The 20,887-nt window shown below is 37.1% G+C and overlaps 1 protein-coding gene across 1 annotated transcript; it reads right to left on the reverse strand.

Annotated features, from left to right (window-relative positions):
- Positions 1-18,774: 18,774 nt before the first annotated feature.
- Positions 18,775-20,570, reverse strand: N7517_007905 (putative COP9 subunit 3; the record flags this gene model as incomplete). The annotated part of the gene is made up of 5 exons (XM_056725635.1): positions 18,775-19,263; positions 19,335-19,487; positions 19,582-20,031; positions 20,120-20,326; positions 20,403-20,570. The coding sequence occupies 5 exons, from the start codon at positions 20,568-20,570 to the stop codon at positions 18,775-18,777; spliced, it is 1,467 nt and encodes a 488-aa protein (XP_056576486.1).
- Between the last annotated feature and the right edge of the window lie 317 nt (positions 20,571-20,887).

Consider the following 20,887-nt stretch of genomic DNA (forward strand, 5'->3'; position numbering starts at 1 on the left):
TATCTTCTTATAGGATATTTAGGAGTAAAAACTACTAGTCTTATCACTATTTTATATCTCCTATTTCTATTCCTTAAATACTAGGAGTATACTAATATTATTAAATATATACGCCTTACTCTAACTACACTAACTATTCCCCTACGACGAACTATCCGTAAGCGGTTAAAGGCATTTATTAATAAATACTAAGAAAGACTCCTCTAGAGCCTACCACTAAAGATAAAGCTCTCCCTTACGCTAGACTATTAGATATCGCTATTTTAGTAGGCGTTTATAGTAGTAATAGGCTACTTTCTAGACAAAGATTAGGAGTACCGCGAGGTTCTCCTTAGCTTCGAGCCACTCTCTAGTACACACTCTAGGTCGAATCTTAGTGAGGTTATTACTCGGATATTATAAAAATATAATATTCTTAATCGAGTGCTTATAATCACTACCGATAATGCCTTAAATAATATAACACTAGTTTAGGCTATAAACGACTTAGCGAGGACTATCTAACTAAGCACTAATTCCACGATTATTCGTATTCCTTATATTACTTATATTATCTAAATTAGTCTTACGGATTTACTTAGGAAGATAAAGGTATCCCTAAGTAATAATACTAACGTATTTCACAAGCGGCCCGGCCACCCAGCCCAACCCGTTAATTTTAAATGCATTTATTTCAACCAAAACGCCATTATATTAATTCAACTAGAGATTGGTCTATCTGGATATGTTTCTCGTCTATGCCCTGGCAATCTGCATATTCCACACCCCCGGGGGGGCCGCGTACGTTGCTAAATAGCCGGTTCTCTAGGAATACTAGGACCCGGGGGAGGTGCTTCACCTACTTCCTATTGCTGCATAACTAATATAGAGGCTTCTTTAACTAAGAGACCTTCTTTAGAGGGTATATGCCTTCGAGATCTAGCCCGCTTTTACTTCTACTTCTCGTTGGCGGCGCGTAATTCCTTATTTTCTTTCGCTAGTAAAATAGCGCTATATATTGTGAGCTAGAAACCTTTCACAAGTTGGTTTAATACACGATCTAATAGGCTAGGTGGACTTCGAGACCTTATACGAAGTAAAGCTTTGATTGACGAAGCCTATCGACGTAGCTCTTTCTCTATAGCTAGGGTTTTTAGTGTAAAATTTCGACTTAATTCGCTCCCCCTACTTAGAGGGGGGTTAGGGTTCGAAGTCGAATATTGAGCTTTAATATCACTTAATTAGGTATAAAAGGTACTAAACCAGCTACTTTAAAGCTATTCTTAATAGTCTCCGATTTAAAAGCTTTAATTCGTGCGAGGGGGTATACTTCGAGGAAGTTAAGTTTATCGATATAGTTGATTCTATTTCTTATTTTTATCTTAACTAGCCGACTATATAATCGTTTTAACACCGCAAAACAACTAATATCGAGAGGCTATAAAAGGTAAGACGAGTGAGGTGGTATATAGATCGGCACTACCTTATTTTACTTATAAATCTCGTCGAATTTAGGGGTTAAATAGCTTCTATATCCGTTAAGTATTAAAAGTCGATACCCCCCTTCGTACACGAAGAAGTTATCGGAATAAAGAGCTTTTAAAGCTAGCGAAGTCTAATTTTATTAGAGGTCTAGTTAACCGTTTAGACTAACTTTAAATCGCTAGTTATCCGGAAGGTCGTCGAACCAAGATTCAAGGAAGACTTTACCTTTAAAAATCACACACGGAGGGAGGGCCCACCCCGAAGTATTTATACACTTAATAGTAGTCACCTATTCACGATTTCTAGGCTATAAAAGCGAGCGCCGACCGTAGAATTCACTTCTCGTTATCACCTTCGCCGTAGCGATTAACCCTACTACGAAACCGGTCTTATTAAAGTTATAAACGTTATCGGGGTCGATTCTAAATTAAATAATCGTCTTTTAAACAAGATTAAACCACTCTTAAATGATTTTTAGGTCTTCGCATTTCGCACATTCGTAATTATAGCGTCTCGAGAATCGAGAGGAGAGGATAGGGTATCGTTTTATAAAATTTATAACCTAGTTTTCGCCGACCGAAATAATCGGGGTAGTTCCACGTTATTTAAGGAGAAGATTCGCTATTTCTCGAATAGTAGAAGGATAGGGGGCAGATCTACGAGAGTCTATAGAGATTATCCATTTTTAAAGAGATTCCTCTTCAATCTTTGTCAATTTATAGTTATTAGCACGTACTTCTCCTTGGTTTTAGTAGCCGCGTAGTCGATCTTAGAGAGTTATACGAGGTACGTTAAAACGGCGCGCCACCTCGCGAAGACTACTGATTTCTTGATTTTTAACAGCCTAGATAGCTAATAAGATTCTACCCTCTTACTCTATTAAATTTCTAGAGCGTTGAGAGCGAATTGGTGGCATAGTATGTAGTTGAAGAAGGAAGGTCTAATTAATTGACGTGTTTCGCGTTAGGTAGCCGGGCCGCTTATAAAATACGTTAGTAGTATAGATACCCTATAGCTAGCTTAGTAATAGGGAGTATAAATACTCTTTTTCGCTACTAAGAAAAGCCTACGCTACGTAAAAGGTCTTACTAAGGATATCTAGACTATATTTAGAAGCGGTATCTTCTATTTACTAGTCTTATACGTATAATCTATCTATAGGATATATAGATAGGCTTATAGCTATATAAGACTATATTTATATAAAATAAAAAGGGTGCTTAATAAATTATTATTAGTATGAACTTTACACTAAATAAACTAATCACTATTTTTTAGGACATCCTCGAGAAGTGCTTATATAGGGGTTCGACTATTAAGGTTTTTTAATACTATATCCCCCTAGATATCCTTAATATCCTAACTCTGAAGGTATAATTCCTCCTCTCTCTTAGCGGCCGTATAGCGAATACTATCTAGAAGGTAGCGAGTAGGAACTCCCTATCTTACCTAGCTAGTGATAGTAGGAAGGAGACTCCCTATCTCTACTAACCGGTAGGCGCTAAGCGTAGATAGATTAGAGCGTATATACTAATACTAGTAATTAACTATATCTAGCACCTATATACCCCCTTACAGCGGCCGACGCCTAGGTACGCTATTAAATATATAATAACTAGGGTATTAATTAGACCTTATAACGTATTCGGTAAGCGAGCCGCCCATATAAGCCAGCCGCCCACCCAACCTAAAACGCGTCCATGAATTAGCACTTAGTTAGTTCAACCACCCACTATGCCACTAATTCGCTCTCAAAGCTCTCGAAATTCAATAGAGTAAGAGGGTAGGATTCTATTAGCTATTCAGGCTCTTAAGAATAAAGAAATATCATTAATTCGCGAAGTGGCGCGCCGTTTTAATATACCGCGTACAACTCTACGCGACCGCCTCTCCGGCTATACTAAACGAAGTATTACACGCGCAAATTTATATAAATTAACACTAATTAAAGAGGAATCTCTTTAAAAATGGATTCTCTCTATAGATCTATATAGAGCTACCCCCTATCCTTCTACTATTTAAGAAATAGCGAATCTTCTCCTCGAATATCGCGGAATAACCCTAGTTATTTCGGTTAGTGAAAAATAGGTTTATAATTTATAAAACGACACCCTCTCCTCTCCTCCCGATTCTTAAGACGCTATAATTACGAACGTATAAAATATAAAGACCCGAAAATTATTCGAGAGTGGTTTAATCTTATTTAAACGACGATCCTTTAATTCGGAATCGATCCTAATAACGTTTATAACTTCGATAAGACTAGTTTCGCGATAGGGTTAATCGCTATAGCGAAAGTGATTACGAGGAGTGAATACTATAGTCGGCGCTCGCTTTATAACCTAGAAATCGTAAATAGGTAACCGCGATCGAGTATACGAATACTTCGGGTTAGGCCCTCCCTCCGTATATTATTTTTAAAGGTAAAGTCTTTATTAAATTATAGTTCGATAGTCTTCCGGATAACTAGCGATTTAAAGTTAGTCCGAACGGTTAAACCTCTAATAAAATTAGACTTCGCTAGCTTAAAAATCTCTTTATTCCTTTAACTTCTTCGCGTATAAAGGGGAGGTATCGGCTTTTAATACTCGATAGTTACGGAAGCTATTTAACCCCGAAGTTCGATAAAATCTATAAGGAAAATAATATTATACTAATCTATATACCTCTATATTCCTCTTACCTTTTATAGCCTCTTAATATCGGCTATTTTACGGTATTAAAACGCTCTTATAGTCGGATAGTTAAAATAAAAATACGGAGTAGGATTAACTATATCGATAAATTTAACTTCCTCGAAGTATACCCCCTTACACAAACTAGGGCTTTTAGATCGGAGACTATTAAAAATAGCTTCGGAGTAGCTAGTTTAGTCCCCTTTTTACTAGAAAGAGTGATCTCGAAACTTAATATTTAGCTTCGAACCCCTACCCCCCTCCGAGTAGGGGTAGTGATTTAAGCCGAAATTTTACACTAAAAATACCCGCTATAGAGAAAGAACTACGTCGATAGGCTTTATTAATTAAAGCTTTACTTCGTACGAGGTCTTAAAGCCCGCCTAGCCCGTTAGATCGTGTATTAAACTAGCTTATAAAAGGCTTCCGTCTTATAATACAAAGCGCTATTTTATTAGCGAAGGAAAACTAGGAATTACGCGCTAAAAATAAGAAGTAGAAGTAAAAGCGGACTAGATCCCGAAGGTATATTGCTTCTAAAGAGGGCCTTTCAATTCAAGAAGCTTCTATTTTAATTTTGTAGCAATAGGAAGTAAGTGAAGCACCTCCCCCCGGCCCTGGCACCTCTAGAGAATCGGCTATTCAGCCACGTACTCGGCCCCCCCCCCCCCGGGGGGGTGGAATATATAGACTACTAGGGCATAGGAGAGAAATATGTCTAGATAGACCGATTAATTAGTTAAGTTAATTTAATGGCGTTTGTGTTGAGATAAATGCCTTTAAAATTGATCGGATAATTTAGGTGGACCACTCGGTAGTGAAATACGTTAGTTTATATAAAATAGTAGTTAGAGTAAGATTTTATATCTCGCGATTAACACGGAATCTATAATTATAATTTAAATTTCTATTAATATTAGTCGTATTTTAGTTCTATAATATTAAAATATTTAGATTTTCTAAGTTAGATAGGCGCTTAGGCACTATCTATAGATAATATACTATCCTAGCTAATTAGCGTATAGTATTATAGTAAGTCTATACCTAAATTATAATATATTATATTTAGATAATTACCCTTTACTATAGTCGTAAGTTCCTTTAGGTAGGTGAATAAAATTATACTCTCCCTAAATTTATATATACGTAGATTACCCCTTATATTTCTATCGATTATTATTAACTATATTATACCCTAGTACCTATATCGCTAGGCCTTTATCGATTCCTATAAGCTCTTAACTAAAGGTCTCCTATACTAAAAACCTCTTTAATCCTAACCTCGATCCTAATCTTTTTAATAGCTAATAGATAGCTATATTAGTAGTAGAGTCTAACTTTATTAATCTCGCTATTAAATACTCCTCCCTCTAATATATCGGCCCTAATTAGAGGAAGTATTTTATTCTATTTAATATAATAAACGACGCGTTAAAGGCGAGATTTATTAAATAGTAGCGTATAACCGTATATAGTAGCGAACTAGAAATATAACGTAAGATATAATAGGATATAAATTTATCTTAGATATCTAGGAAAGCTTCTAGTAAGTGGTATACTATACTATAGGCGAACCTCTAGTTATATACCGCTCTTACGGAGTATCACTTCCGAATCTATATCTAAAATAGAGCGGTACTAATATAATAAAGCGTTTTTAAGCACGGATAAATACTAGAGGGCTAGCCGAAACCTAGGGATATAATAATTGATAATATAGATTATATAATATACAGTAGTATATATTCTATATTAATATTCTTTATATTATAACTAATATTAATATATACTAGATACCTAAGTCTTCTCGCGCGATAAGATTTTTATAAGATAAATAAGAAAGAGAGTAGATTAAATATATCACTATACTTAACCTACCTTTCCGTAGTCTCGCTAGGAAGTAGCTTACTTCCCTTATTAGGATAGCTTAGAGGGCTCTAACTAAACCTACCTTACTCTATCCTCGAACTACTTAGCGCCGGCTAAAGAAAATAGTATTAAGGAGTATTATACTATTCTCTCTACCCTCCTACTAAACACGAAGCTCTCTATCGCTCTTAACTACTAGATATTACTATTCTAATAAGTATTTCTAGTAATTATAGGGTATTTTATTAATTAGGACTAGAATTATTATAAGCTTCTACTTAGCTTCGAACTACTTAGCGGGCCGTATTCTAGTATAAATCTAAGCGAAGTGCTTATAGAGATCTTTAAAAAGCACGATATCTCCGATCGTATTCTTACGAACGATAATATCGGATAATATATTAAATAACACGACTTTAGTATAGTTAATTTAAGACTCTATCGACTCTCTAAATCTACTAAGTAGTCTAGTAGTTATTCGGATCCTATATCTCGCTTATATTATCTAGCTAAATCTTCGCGAACTACTTAGATCTATAAAGGCCGATCCCTAGAATAATATAACGGATATAAATTTCTCTAATATCGAAGCCTAAGCTCGGTCGTTTCGCGTATCCGAGAGCTAGTAAGTGATTATATAAACTCTTATAAAAGTAAGTGTCTTCCTTTCTTCTTATCTTAAATTATTCTAATATATTTTATAGATTTATAGGCTTACTATATTTATTAACACTAGCCCCTAGCGCCACGATAATTTCTTCTATTTATAGCCTATAGGACTAAAGCTTAATCTAATATAAGATATCCGTATATATTAGAATTTAATATTTTTAATACTTTATTATACGAAACGCCTTATAAAATTCTACGATAAATATTACGATAATATTAGGACGTAGAAATATAAATTTAGTAAGGTAGAATAGCGGTAGATCGACTACCTTCTATATATTATAGAGCCTTTCTACCGGTTTACTATAGTCCTATCTAAAACTAAGGAAATTACTATATATTGAATTTTTAGGGTATATAACGCGCTTTTCGAGCACTTTAAGAAATCTATTAAGCGACTTACCCTAAGGATAATACCTTAGAAGGTAGCGATACTTAGTACCCTTTATATTAGTATAGTAAAGCTTAGGCTTTACTAGATCTATAGGAGTCTTTACGCGATTAGGACTATTCTCGCGCCCTAATATAAACTTAATTTCTTCTTAAGTAACGTATAGGGTAAGTCTATAGATAATATAGACTAGAGTAATAAGTATAGGGAAATACTTCGTGAATTTATGAATCCTTATACCTAGCGATACTCCTATACTAAGTCTCTATAAGGTAAGTAACTACTATAGGGTTATTTAACTAGTGTTAGTGACTTCGATACTCTCCTTAATCTTACGGCGCCTTAGGTACACTCCGATATATCTAACTTAGATTATAAACTAAAGTAGTATCTTAAAAAACGTATATTATATCTATAATCATATTATTCGCCTATACTAATATTATATATAGCTCGAAAAAAGGTCGATCCTTTATAATTCTAGAAGGAATACGAATATAAGTTCCCTATCCTCTTAAGTGTTACTCGCGATATTCTCTCTATCCTAGTAATAGGCGTAGGAGTAGAGCGTTTATTTAATACCGCTCGGGATATTTACTACTACCGCCGTAGGCAGCTTAATCCGTAGATAATCTAAGATATCATAATATTTCGGTATAAGACGCGGTTTAATATTAAACTTAAAGAGTTACCTTAGGAGGACCTTCGGCTAGATATAGTATAAGAGGTAGACGAGTAATAAGAGGCCGAGCTTATATTAACCGTACCCGAAGCGATTAGGGAAGGAGAGGATTCTAATAAGAATAACCTAGTTACTTAGATTAAGGCTAAGTTTATACTTAAGAGTTAACTAGCGTTAGCCTATAATTATAATTCTAAGTGCGAGTAAACGATAGAGAAGTCTCTCGGTTAATATTAAGGATAAGATAAGCCCTTATCTACCTTTAACTATAGATAAAGGGGGTAGTTAGATACGCTCTAGGCTAAGAGGTATAAGGAAGCGTAGTAAACCTAATAATAATAATTAATAGCTATAGTATTAAGGAATATATAAATAGAAATCAATAAATAGAGTGTTTTAAATGACGGAAAAAATATACTATTAAATGATTAAAATAAATGCTATAAACTAAATACTTAAAAATATAGAGTTAAATAGCATAAATAATATAAGTCACGAGGTATATAAATTTTGCTTACTAAAAAGGCCTATAGGCCCTAAGGGTAGGGCCCGTCTATAGGCACGCCTACGTTAGGCGCGCCCGCTTACATAAGGCCTATGGTCCCCGCCCACCGGCCCGTCTATAGGCGATGTCGTAGTCTATATAGCACTCCCGCTATAGCACTAGTGCTACGATATGGTGCTGCGAGGTGCTGCGGGACTAAGCCAATTTTAGTGCTATTGTATAGTGCTACGGCACTAAGTGCTATAGCACCGTTATAGCACTAGTTTTAGTGCTGCGCTAGTATAATTCTACGAAGGATTACCTAAAATAGATGGATAAAATGCTAACTTATTTTAATAAATTACTATTTTTTACTTATATATTAGCATTAGGAGGTAGTTATAGTCACTTATTACTAAGATTCGTATTAATTCACGTTTAAAAAATAGATTAAAAGCTTTAAGTACTATATAAATGTAGATTTAAAGTAAAATCAGCCTAAAATAGTATAGAATTAGTGGTTAATATTATAAGGAAGAGAATATGCTAGTATTATATATAGATATATATATTTACTCTATATATATACCTTCTAGTTTGTACTATATAGGTTCGATCTTATTTTTCTATAGTAAAAAGCCTATATTTCACCCTTTTTTTAGATAGTATAGTGCTACGACCGGATAAATTACCCTATATCTTATTTTAATCTTTATAATTAATATATTATATAGGCTTTATATAATAACTTAATAAATTATCTAACGTATTTGGTAAGCGAGCTGGACACCCCACTCAAAACGCGTCTATAAATTAGCACTTTATCAATTTAACCACACGCTAATTCAACGTACCGAAGTCAACACTCTTCACCCGTATCTATAGGGTACAAAACCGCGCGATTTCTCGCACTAATTCGTCGAAATTAACCGAAATTAAAGAGGAATCTCTTCAAAAATGGATTCTCTCTATAGATTTACGTGGAGCGGCCCCCCGGCCTACTACTACACGAGAAATAGCGAATCTTTTACTTTAACAACGCGGAACCACCCCGGTGATTTCGGTCGGCGAAAAATAGACCTATAACTTTGTGCAACGGTATCCTCTCCTCTCATCCCGATTTTCGAGACGCTATAATTACGAACGTGCGAAGTGCGAAGACCCGAAGATTATTTAAGAGTGGTTTACACTTATTTAAAATACTATCCTTTAATTTAGAATCGACCCCGATAACGTTTATAACTTTAATAAGACTAGTTTCGTAATAGGGTTAATCGCTACTACGAAGGTGATGATAAGGAGCGAATTCTTTAGTCGGCGCTCGCTTTTACAACCTAGAAATCGCGAATAGGTGACTACTATTAAGTGTACAAATTCGTCGGGTTAGACCCTCCCTCCGTATATCATTTTTAAAGGCAAAGTCTATATAGAATCATAGTTCGAAGGCCTACTAAATGACTAACGAATCGAAGTTAGTCCTAATAGTTAGACTTCCGATAAAATAGGCCTTCGCTAGCTTAAAAAGCTCTTTATTCCTAGCACTTCTCTACGTACGAAGGGGGGTATAGGCTTCTAATTCTTAACGGATATAGAAGCTATTTAACCCCTAAATTCGATAAGATTTGCGAGTAAAATAGGGTTATACTAATTTATATACCTCTACACTCTTATCTTTTATAGCCTCTCGATATAGGCTATTTTACTATATTAAAGCGAGTATACAGTCGGCTAGTAGAGATAAAAATAAGATACGGGATTAACTATATCGATAAACTTAACTTCCTTAAAGTATACTCCCTTGCACGAATTAAAGACTATTAAGAATAGCTTTAAAGCAGCTAGTTTAGTGCCTTTTTCACCTAATTAAGTGCTTTTAAAGCTTAATATTTAACTCCGAACCCTAACCCCCCTCCGAGCAGAGGAAGCGATTAGGACCTAAAAACGCCCTCGAACTACGTGTAATTATAAAAGTAGGCTTCGTTAATCAAAGCTTTGCTTCGTACGAGGTCGAGGAGCCCCCTAAGTCCGCTAAATCAGGTTTTAAAGGCCTATTAAATCACTATGTAGTCTGCTGATTTACTTAAGAAAGAAGTAAGCGAACTACGCGCTTTAAATGAGAAGTAGAAGCAAAAGCGAAGTAGATCCCGGAAGTAGATATAGGCCGACGAAGGAAGGCCTCTCAGTTTAAGAAGCTTCTCAATTAATTACTGAGCCTGTGGAAGCAGCTGAAGCACCCCCCCCCCCCCTACTATAAGAAGTGCTTCGCTAGCATTGGAACCACATCAACGGGCCCCACTAAGGTGTAGTGGTTGTGAGGGAATAGGGCATAAGATCAATAGGTGTTCAGCTAGATAAATCAATTTAATTGAGTAAATTTAATGGTATTTTCGTCGAGAAAAATATAGTTGAATTCAATGGGTTTAGTGGGGTGTCCAGCTCGCTTGCGTGTCCAGCTCGCTTACCGAATACATTATTTTCTAACATCGGTTATATATATAAGGTGTAGAAGGCTTTATATAATAATTTAATATGCTATCTAATTTCTAACCGAGGTTAGAAAAATAGACTTTAGGTAGCTATATAGAATAAGGGGATAATATAGACCCCGAAATATATTATATTATAGCACTACGGTAGGGCTATTATAGAAGTTAGAGGTGAATAGCTAATAGATACCGAGATCTATATTCGGCTTTATAATCTATCTACCACTATACTAATATAGTAGACGCTCTCCCTATTTATTATTAGTTATATCGGTCGTAGATTTTATCTAGGTAGGCTATAACGTATTCGGTAAGCGAGCCGCCCATGTAAGCCAGCCGCCCACCCAACCTAACATATTGAATTTAAATGTATATATCTCAACCAAAACACCCTTAAATTAATTCAACTAAAATGATTTATCTATCTGGATATGTTTCTCTTCTATGCCCCGGCAATCTATATATTCTATAAGCTCGCCCGGCTCGTGTAGCTAGCTATAAACCCTCTGAAACCTACTCACGATAGGTATTGATACGCGCTACTTAGGCCTTAAATAGCTCTAAACGTAGCTTACGAACCTCCTAAACTAAGAGATCTCCTTCGTGGGCTATCTACCTAGTCGACCGAGTCCGTTTTTATTTCTACTTCTCGTTAGTAGCGCGTAATTCCTTATTTTCTTTCGCGAGTAGTATAGCACCTTATATTGTGAGACGGAAGCCTTTAATAAGCTGGTTTAATATACGATCTAATAGGCTTAGTGGACTTCGAGATCTTATACGAAGTAAAGCTTTAATTGATAAAGCCTATCGACGTAGTTCTTTCTCTATAGCGGGTGTTTTTAGTGTGAAATTTCGGCTTAAATTACTACCCCTACTCGGAGGGGGGTAGGGGTTCGAAGCTAAATATTTAGCTTCGAGATCACTCTCTCTAGTGAAAAAGGGACTAAACTAGCTACTCCGAAGCTATTTTTAATAGTCTCCGATTTAAAGGCTTTAGTTCGTGCGAGGGGGTATACTTCGAGGAAGTTAAGTTTATCGATATAGTTAATCCTACTCCGCATTTTTATTTTAACTATCCGACCGTAAGAGCGTTTTAACACCGTAAAATAGCCGATATCGAGAGGCTATAAAAGGTGAGAGGAATATAGAGGTATATAGATTAGTATAATATTATTTTCCTCGTAGATTTTATCGAACTTCGGGGTTAAATAGCTTCCGTGACCGTCGAGTACTAGAAGCCGATACCTCCCCTTCGTACGCGAAGAAGTCGAAGGAATAAAGAGATTTTTAAGCTAGCGAAGTCTAATTTTATCGGAGGTCTAACTATTCGGGCTAACTTTAAATCGCTAGTTATCCGGAAGACTATCGAACTATAATTTAATAAAGACTTTACCTTTGAAAATAATACACGGAGGGAGGGCCTAACCCGAAGTATTCGTACACTCGATCGCGGTCACCTATTCACGATTTCTAGGTTATAAAAGCGAGCGCCGACCGTAGAATTCGCTCCTTATTATCACATTCGTAGTAGCGATTAGCCCTATTACGAAACTAGTCTTATTAAAGTTATAAACGTTATCGGGGTCGATTCCTTCTAAATTAAAGGATAGTAATTTAAATAAGTGTAAACCACTCTTAAATAATCTTCGGGTCTTCGCACTTCGCACGTTCGTAATTATAGCGTCTCGAGAATCGGGAGGAGAGAAGAGGGTGTCGTTTTATAAAGTTATAAACCTATTTTTCGCCGACCGAAATAACCGGGGTGGTTCCGCGATATTCGAGGAGAAGATTCGCTATTTCTCGAACGGTAGAAGGACGGGGGGTAGCTCTACGTAGATCTATAGAGAGAATCCATTTTTAAAGAGATTCCTCTTTAATTAGTGTTAATTTATATAAATTTGCGCGTGTAATACTTCGTTTAGTATAGCCGGAGAGGCGGTCGCGTAGAGTTATACGCGGTATATTAAAACGGCGCGCCACTTCGCGAATTAATGATATTTCTTTATTCTTAAAAGCCTGAATAGCTAATAGAATCCTACCCTCTTACTCTATTGAATTTCGAGAGCTTTGAGAGCGAATTAGTGGCATAGTGGGTGGTTGAACTAACTAAGTGCTAATCCATGGACGCGTTTTAGGTTGGGTGGGCGGCTGGCTTACATGGGCGGCTCGCTTACCGAATACGTTATATACTTTCTATTTTCCCCTTTACCTTATACTATATACCTATATATATTATTTACCCTTAACCTTTAATATATTATATTTTAGATAGTACGCTAAGGCTAGCTCTTCTTCGTAGGTATCTTTATTATAAATTAAATATCTAGACCGCCTTACCGACTACGACTTTCTTTTATACGATTTAACGTATAATCCCCTTACTCCCGACTAGTTAATTAGCTAATAAATACTAAACCTTAAAGCTCCCTTAATCCTTAGTATTCTAGAGTTCTATACTCTATATACTATCACTACTCTAATAACCCTCGAACGAATTAGCCCTAGAGCTAAGAAGCTTTAGGTATACTATACGAAGATAAATAAAATATAATTTATTAAGTGGTGGCGATATACTATATACGCCTAACTAAATACTTTACGACGTAAAGTGAACTTTAAAGCGAATTATATATCACTATATTAGGAGCACTTCGACTAGGTCGTACACTATTAGACTAGATAGCCGATAGCACTTTATCGATAATATAGAAAGGCGGTTCCTTATCTATTATAGTCTAGAGGTCTTCACTCGTTAAAAAAGTACTATAAGAGTGAGACCTATTAGTAGGGTAGAAGGAGTTCTTCTCTTTAGTAGATATTAAGGTAATCGCTATAGTTTACGGTAATATATACTATTATATCTTAAAACGAACTAGTTATATACTAATTTAATCTATCCTAGTCTAATTATCCTTCGGAGTAGAGGACCACTTTTAATACCGAGGATTAGGAACGAATTTAAATTAAATTAATTATAATATATTAGTTCCCCTTCTAGTTCCTCGGAAGGCCGGAAATATTTATTAAATTTATTCTATTTACTCGCCTCTTAAAAGATATACCTCTAATCTTAACTCCTAAGATAGTATAGCGTCGCCTATAAATAATAGTTAAGGGGGATTATTAAAAGGCCCTTTCTCTTTTACTAAAGAATACTAAGCTTTTTATAGCACTTAACTACTAGACTTCACCTTTTTAATAAGCGTTATAGTAATTACTAGCTATTTTATAGATTCTAGCTAGAATTATTATAAGATACTACTAGGCTTTAAGCTAGTATATAGTTAGCACACTAGTAGTCACCTAAGTGAGATACTATAGGATGTACTATAGTAGTATAATATTATTAATAGAGTGCTTATAGTGACTACCGATAACACCTCTAATAATAAAACACTTATAGAGAGCCTTTACTAGTCGATCGAATAGCTTAATCTCCTAGATAGTATATAGGTTATACGAATTCTATACCTTACCTATATAATTTAGCTTAGCTTAGAGGACCTCCTTAGATTAATAAAAGCTAACCTAAATAATAATACCGCCGATACTATCTAGTCGGAGGAAGAGAATAAGTCGGCTCTTTAAGAGGCTAAATCTAAGAAATAAATTATCTATATACCTATAAAGGTTAGTTATTTAATATCTTTATTAAAGTATACTTATACTATTTCTAGATCCGTGCTTTTATAGTCTATATTAACGCTAGTCCCTAAATATAGGAGTTCTTTCTAACACTATAAGATACTAAGCCGAAGCTCGTACTAATATAAGATATACCTAGAATTTAATATATCTAATACTTTAGCGCGTAAATCGTCAATCTATTACGTTTAATAGGTACTATACTCTATATAACTAGCTTCGGTTCTAGCTAAGTATATAAAAGTAGTAGTAGGTTAAATACCTACTTTATATTATAAACCCTTTTTATATATAGATAGTCGGACTATCTAAGGTTAAGGATATCACTATTTATTACGTGTTCGAGGTATATAATAGACTATTTAGATATTTTAAAGACTCTTAGGAGCGCCTATATCGGAAGAAGGTTACTTAGAAAAAGGCGATACTTTATACTTTAAAGGCTAGAGAATAGAAGCTTATAACTTACTATAAGGATACTAATAAGGCTTATAGGTATCTTTATATAATAGGGACGACCCTTACCCCTATATATAAGCTTAACTACTTTAAGGGAGTAGACTAGGCTAGGGATAATACGGACTAGTATATAGTATATAAAAGCTCTCTATATTCCTACCTTAAGCGATACTATTAGCGCTAGCCTATAACTTAATTAGTTAATAAAGGTAAGGCTCTATAACGAACTAGGAGTATACCTAGCCTATTTATATAGACCCGACCGAGATTAGCTATCTAAGAGAAGGTTAGCTAGCGAGATAAGTTAATAGGTTATCTTAATCTTCGTATATATACTATAGAACTTAAAACTATAATATATACTAACTTTATAAGAAATAATAATAATAACCTATATTAATTCTAGAGATAATATAAGACCTAGTTCCTAACCCTTATAGCGCTAGCCTAGGATATCTTCTCTATTCCTACTACTAGCGTAGGAGTTAAACGGTTATTTAGCTTAGCGTGGGATATCTATTATTATAGACGTGGATCTCTTAATATAACGACTATTTAAGATCTAATAATACTCCGCTATATAACGCGTTTTAATATAAACCACGCTTAAAGCTAGCTATCTATAGAAAGCTAGGACCTAGGTAAGAGGATAGAGGCCGATAAGGAGGTAGAGGCCTAACTATCTAATTATAATATAGCTAGTATCAGCGATAATAAGGAACTTAAGTCTAAAACCGAATACGTATCTAAAGCCGATAATATAGAAACCTATAATCGTGATACTTCACCTAGTCTCTAGGACCTAGACCTACCTCTAGATTAGGAGATTCTAGATTAAGAGACTCTAACGTATTTCACTACCGAGCTGCGCACACCACCGAGCTGCGCACCTAAATCACCCGATCAATTTCAAAGGCATTTATCTTAACCAAAACACATTAAATTAATTCAACTAATTAATTGGTCTATTTAGATATGTTTCCCTTCGATGCCCTAGTAATCTGTATATTCCACACCCCCGGGGGGCCGAGTACGTGGCTGAATAGCCGATTCTCTAGAGGTGCTAGGGCCGGGGGGAGGTGCTTCACTTGCTCCCTATTGCTGCAAAATTAATGTAGAGGCTTCTTCAATTAAAAGGCCCTCTTTAGAAGCAATATACCTTCGGGATCTAGTCCGCTTTTGCTTCTACTTCTCATTTTTAGCGCGTAATTCCTAGTTTTCCTTCGCTAATAAAATAGCGCTTTATATTATAAGACGGAAGCCTTTTATAAGCTAGTTTAATACACGATCTAACGGGCTAGGCGGGCTTCGAGACCTCGTACGAAGTAAAGCTTTGATTAACGAAGCCTATCGACGTAGTTCTTTCTCTATAGTAGGTGTTTTTAGTGTGAAATTCCGGCTTAAATCGCTCCCCCTACTAGGAGGGGGTGTTAGGGTTCGAAGTTAAATATTTAGCTTCGAGATCACTCTTTCTAGTGAAAAAGGGACTAAACTAGCTACTCCGAAGCTATTCTTAATAGTCTCCGATTTAAAAGCTTCGATTCGTACGAGTGGGTATAAATCGAGGAAATCAAGTTTATTAATATAATTAACTTAGCGTCTCATTTTTATCTCTACTAACCGACTATATAATCGCTTTAATATAGCAAAGCAGCCGATATTAAGAGGCTATAAAAGGTGAGAGGAGTGCGGAGGTATATAGATAGGTATTATCCTATTTTGCTCGTAGATTTCATCGAATTTCGGGGTTAAATAGCTTCCGTGTCCGTTAAGAACTAGTAGCCTATACCTCCCCTTCGTACGAAGAGAAGTGCTAGGAATAAAGAGCTTTTTAAGCCAGCGAAGTCTAATTTTATCTAAAGTCTAACCATTAGGACTAACTTTAATTCGCTAGTCGTTTAGTAGGCCTTCGAACCATAATTCTAAGTAGACTTTGCCTTTAAAAATAATACACGGAGGGAGGGCCTAACCCGATATATTTACACACTTAATAGTAGTTACCTATTCGCGATTTCTAGGTTGTAAAAGCGAGCGCCGACCGTAGAATTCGCTCCTTATTATCACCTTCGTAGTAGCGATTAACCCTATTACGAAACCAGTCTTATTAAAGTTATAAACGTTATCGGGGTCGATTCTAAATTAAAGGATGGTATTTTAAATAAGATTAAACCACTCCTAAATAATCTTTAGGTCTTCGCACTTCGTACGTTTATAATTATAGCGTCTCGAGAATCGGGAGGATAGGAGAGGGTTCCTTTTCACAAATTTTATAACCCAATTTTCGCCGACTAAAAGGACCGGGGTAGTTCCGCGCTTTTCGAGAAGAAGATTCGCTATTTCTCGAACTATAGAAGGCCGAGGTGCTAATCCCCGAGAATCTATAGAGAGAATCTATTTTTGAAGAGAATCCTCTTTAATTTGTGTTAGTTTATAAGAATTAGCACGAGAAGTCGCGCGGTGTTAAACGCCACGTAGGCGTGTCCGGAGTGTCGATTCGGGTACGTTAAATCGGCGTGCTACTTCACGAACAGAGCTTATTTCTTGTTTCTGAATAGCCTGAGTAGCTAATAAGATCCTGCCTTCTTGCTCTATTGAATTTCGAGAGCTTTGAGAGCGAATTGGTGGCATAGTGGGTGGTTGAATTGATTAAGTGCAAATTTAGGGACGCGTTTTAGGTGGGGTGCGCAGCTCGGTGGTGTGCGCAGCTCGGTAGTGAAATACGTTAGATCAAGAGATAGACTTAGTTAAACTTCTAAATCATCACCTAATAGTTAGAATTGTATAAAGCGATAGCTAGCGTCTATATAGGGAACGGAAGCGTCGGAGAGATAATAATAAATATATATATAATAAGAGGACTAAATAAAGCGCAAATAATTAAACAAATATAATAATAATCTTTTCTAGATTCCCTATTTACTATAAATAAAATACCCCAAAATTACTGGCTTTTCTACATAACTTATGTATATCACGAGGTTAGTCGTGTTTGCACTATTTATAGTGCTGCAGCGGGAGTGCTGCAGCACTATAGCACCGAACCAAGTGTCTGGTGCTGCCAGGCCTAGGCCGGTTAGTTTTAAATAATTCATTAGTGAGATTTTATAACAACTATAACAATTGAATTTTACTCTTTATCTCTACTTCCTTTTTTACTTCTTTAGTTTTATCCTTTAAATTTTCATCTATTAATTTACCTACCTACTATTTTACCCCTATAACCTCTTATAGAACCCTACCCTACCCCCTACCCCCCCGTACGGGTGAGGGGTGGGGTGAGTCCTTTTAGCATTAAACCCCTGTTAAGCGTTATTACCCCCGCCCCCCGCTAAGGCTGGGGGTCCGGGGGGCGCTAAAGCCCCCTGGTACTACTACTATAAGTAGAGTAGTGCTTAACCTTCCACCTATAATTTCTAACCTCGGTCAGAAATTATACTTACCTAGTGATATTCAACAGCTTGGAGTACCAAGCATTACACGAAAAATATAGAGGGATGTATAATAATAATGCACACCACTCGAGGCCACGAGTCTAGGCATGTTTGCTCTGTTTGATATCAATATCCAAATCCTTTAGGCTGCGGATATTGCGGATCGTGCCGCAGTCTACCCTCCACTATAATCACTCGCCTATTGAGAGTTAATGTAATCATATATAACAGCCCTGGAGTAGAAATGGTAATTCTAGTTCTCTAGAATTGATAGGACGTAGTGTCATTAATTAAAATGTGCTGAGTTAATCCACGCGTGGTTTAAGAACACGGGTGTGGGCGAGATCCCCGAAAACCTTTTGCGGTGTGACTATCCATGGATATCCAACTCCTACATTTATTATGATTATCACGGTTATTAGTCTACATACACTATAAGTGACCAGCACCGCAAGCAATGAAACCAAAGGCAAGACTATTCAGTCCTTTATGCTCCTCAATACCATAAAGATCAACTCAGGACATGTCACCCATCAGATCTTCATCCATCTCAAGCCCAGCCTCGCCCCCTACAATGGGATTGACTTCACTAGAACCCGACCAAACCTGACCCTTATTCAGGTTATCAACGTATTCATCACTTAATCCTAGGTTATTGTTGGTTTCCCCAATATTAATCACCAGGGTCTCCATCAGCCTCATCTCCTGCTTGAGCTGGGACTGTAAGTCCAACTCATGAGAGAGACGAGGCAACGAATGAATGGATGAGAACCGTAGCATAGAAGACTCAGCATGATCTTTGGTCTGCACCAATGTCGCGTTCAAAGCACGAGACATGATGAGGGATGAAACTGCGGATCCAATGCCTTCTGCACACACAGGGGAGGGAAACACCTGCTTTGAAAGGTCTGCCACTGTTAAAGCTGCAAAAGTCTTCCCAAGCTTGATAACGGTCTGACTGAAGAAAGCACCCACTACCTGGGAAACGAGACCGACATTATTGTCCTAAAGCGGCGGCATTAGCTCTGAATGTCAAGACGACACAACCTAGAGAATCAATAAGAGCTGTGACCTACCGCGCACCAGACTCCCGTGGCAGCATCGATTTCAGCATTGAGTCTCTTCAAATCTCCACGTTCAAATGCATGAGCAAGAATAATATAGGGCCTCGCGAGTGATTGATACACTTTCACCACATGAGGTGCTGTGATGCTTGGAGGCGGACAGAGCTGCCCACGGAAAGAGTTAGCTCAAGAAAATAATAGGGCTAATACCGTCGAGCCTATTTTTTTTTCTTCTTTTTTCAGTGAAGAGATAGCTTACCTTGCCCTTTTCGAGTAGGCCTACCAGTACCCATTTTTTGTACGCCTCCACCATAATCAAGCTCACAGAGCTAGTACTTGGCGCAGAGATGACAATCCCAAGGAAATGAAGTGCATTGCGCCACTCCTTCAACGCCATGTATACTAAACCACCATAAAGAAAGTACTGTAAGTATTCTCGATATGATAGCTTAGATGAGATCCCAGCAGCTTCAGTCATAAAGGATACACTTGACCCATGATCCGCACAGAGCATGGAGGGCTCTGAGGAGGAACGCCCCAGCGAAATTGGGAAATGACAAATCTGCTTATTTAAGATAGGCAATGCACACGAATATGCTTTGCCCCGGAGACAAAGCCGGACAAGCAAAAGGTGATTCGAGGTGAAAACGGCACATGACGGGTCGAGACGAAGCATGGCGTCCCTTACTAGCGTAGCGCCTAGCAGTGGCTGTATCGGGCTAAATTAGCAGTGAAATTTAAGAAACGGTGAGAAATAGCCGACTTGCCATTGATGCAGCTTGCGAGGCTTGCCCCACCAGCTCAACAAGAAGACGCCATTCTTGTCCAGCGTATCTGACTTGGACCCCATCGAAACTCGTCAGAAGATGTGCAGCATACGTCCATAGATTCCCGGAGGGGCGGATATCAGCTGGAAATTCATCGGCATTGAGTTCCTGTGCTTTTTGTATTTGCACATGTAGCACGAAAAGATATGGGATAGAATCTATCGCTGGGTCAAAACGCTAAAGACAAATGCATATTAGCTGCGAACCCATATAATTTTCATAGACGAGGCTTGATATAGATAAAGCTGCTTACATCGAGAACAGACTTATCATTGGCAAGTGAGTCGAGAGCTTTGGTGGATTGTAGCCGCCTGAAGTATTCAACTAGCTCGCGGATCCGACGGTCATACTCATCGCTCGGTAGCTGGTTAGAGTTGTGTAAATGTGCCGATGCAGAGGTAATATCCGAGAGGAGTGTCATCCTGGCAATGTATGAAAAAAGAACACAAGATAATTTGGCGTCAAATACGCAAAGGCGTCTTGTTTCAAACCAGTGTGATGTCTTGAGCTTTTGTGTTAGGATTGCGATACGATGGAGAAACCAGGTTGGATGAAGGGAAGAGCGAAGGGGGGAGAGGTGAGAAGTTGATAAAATTGCAAAAGAAACCTACGTTGTAGATGTTGTAGGTATGTGTATGTAAAGAAATGTGACGTAGGGAGTGTGATGATTATGAGAGAGGCATCTCGGGAAGGTGGGTAAGTCCGAGAGCAGCGGGATCGATAACGTGCCCCTCCACA

Source organism: Penicillium concentricum, assembly GCF_028827145.1.
Source record: "Penicillium concentricum strain IBT 3081 chromosome Unknown utg000003l_segment0_segment0, whole genome shotgun sequence".
Taxonomy (NCBI): Eukaryota; Fungi; Ascomycota; class Eurotiomycetes; order Eurotiales; family Aspergillaceae; genus Penicillium; species Penicillium concentricum.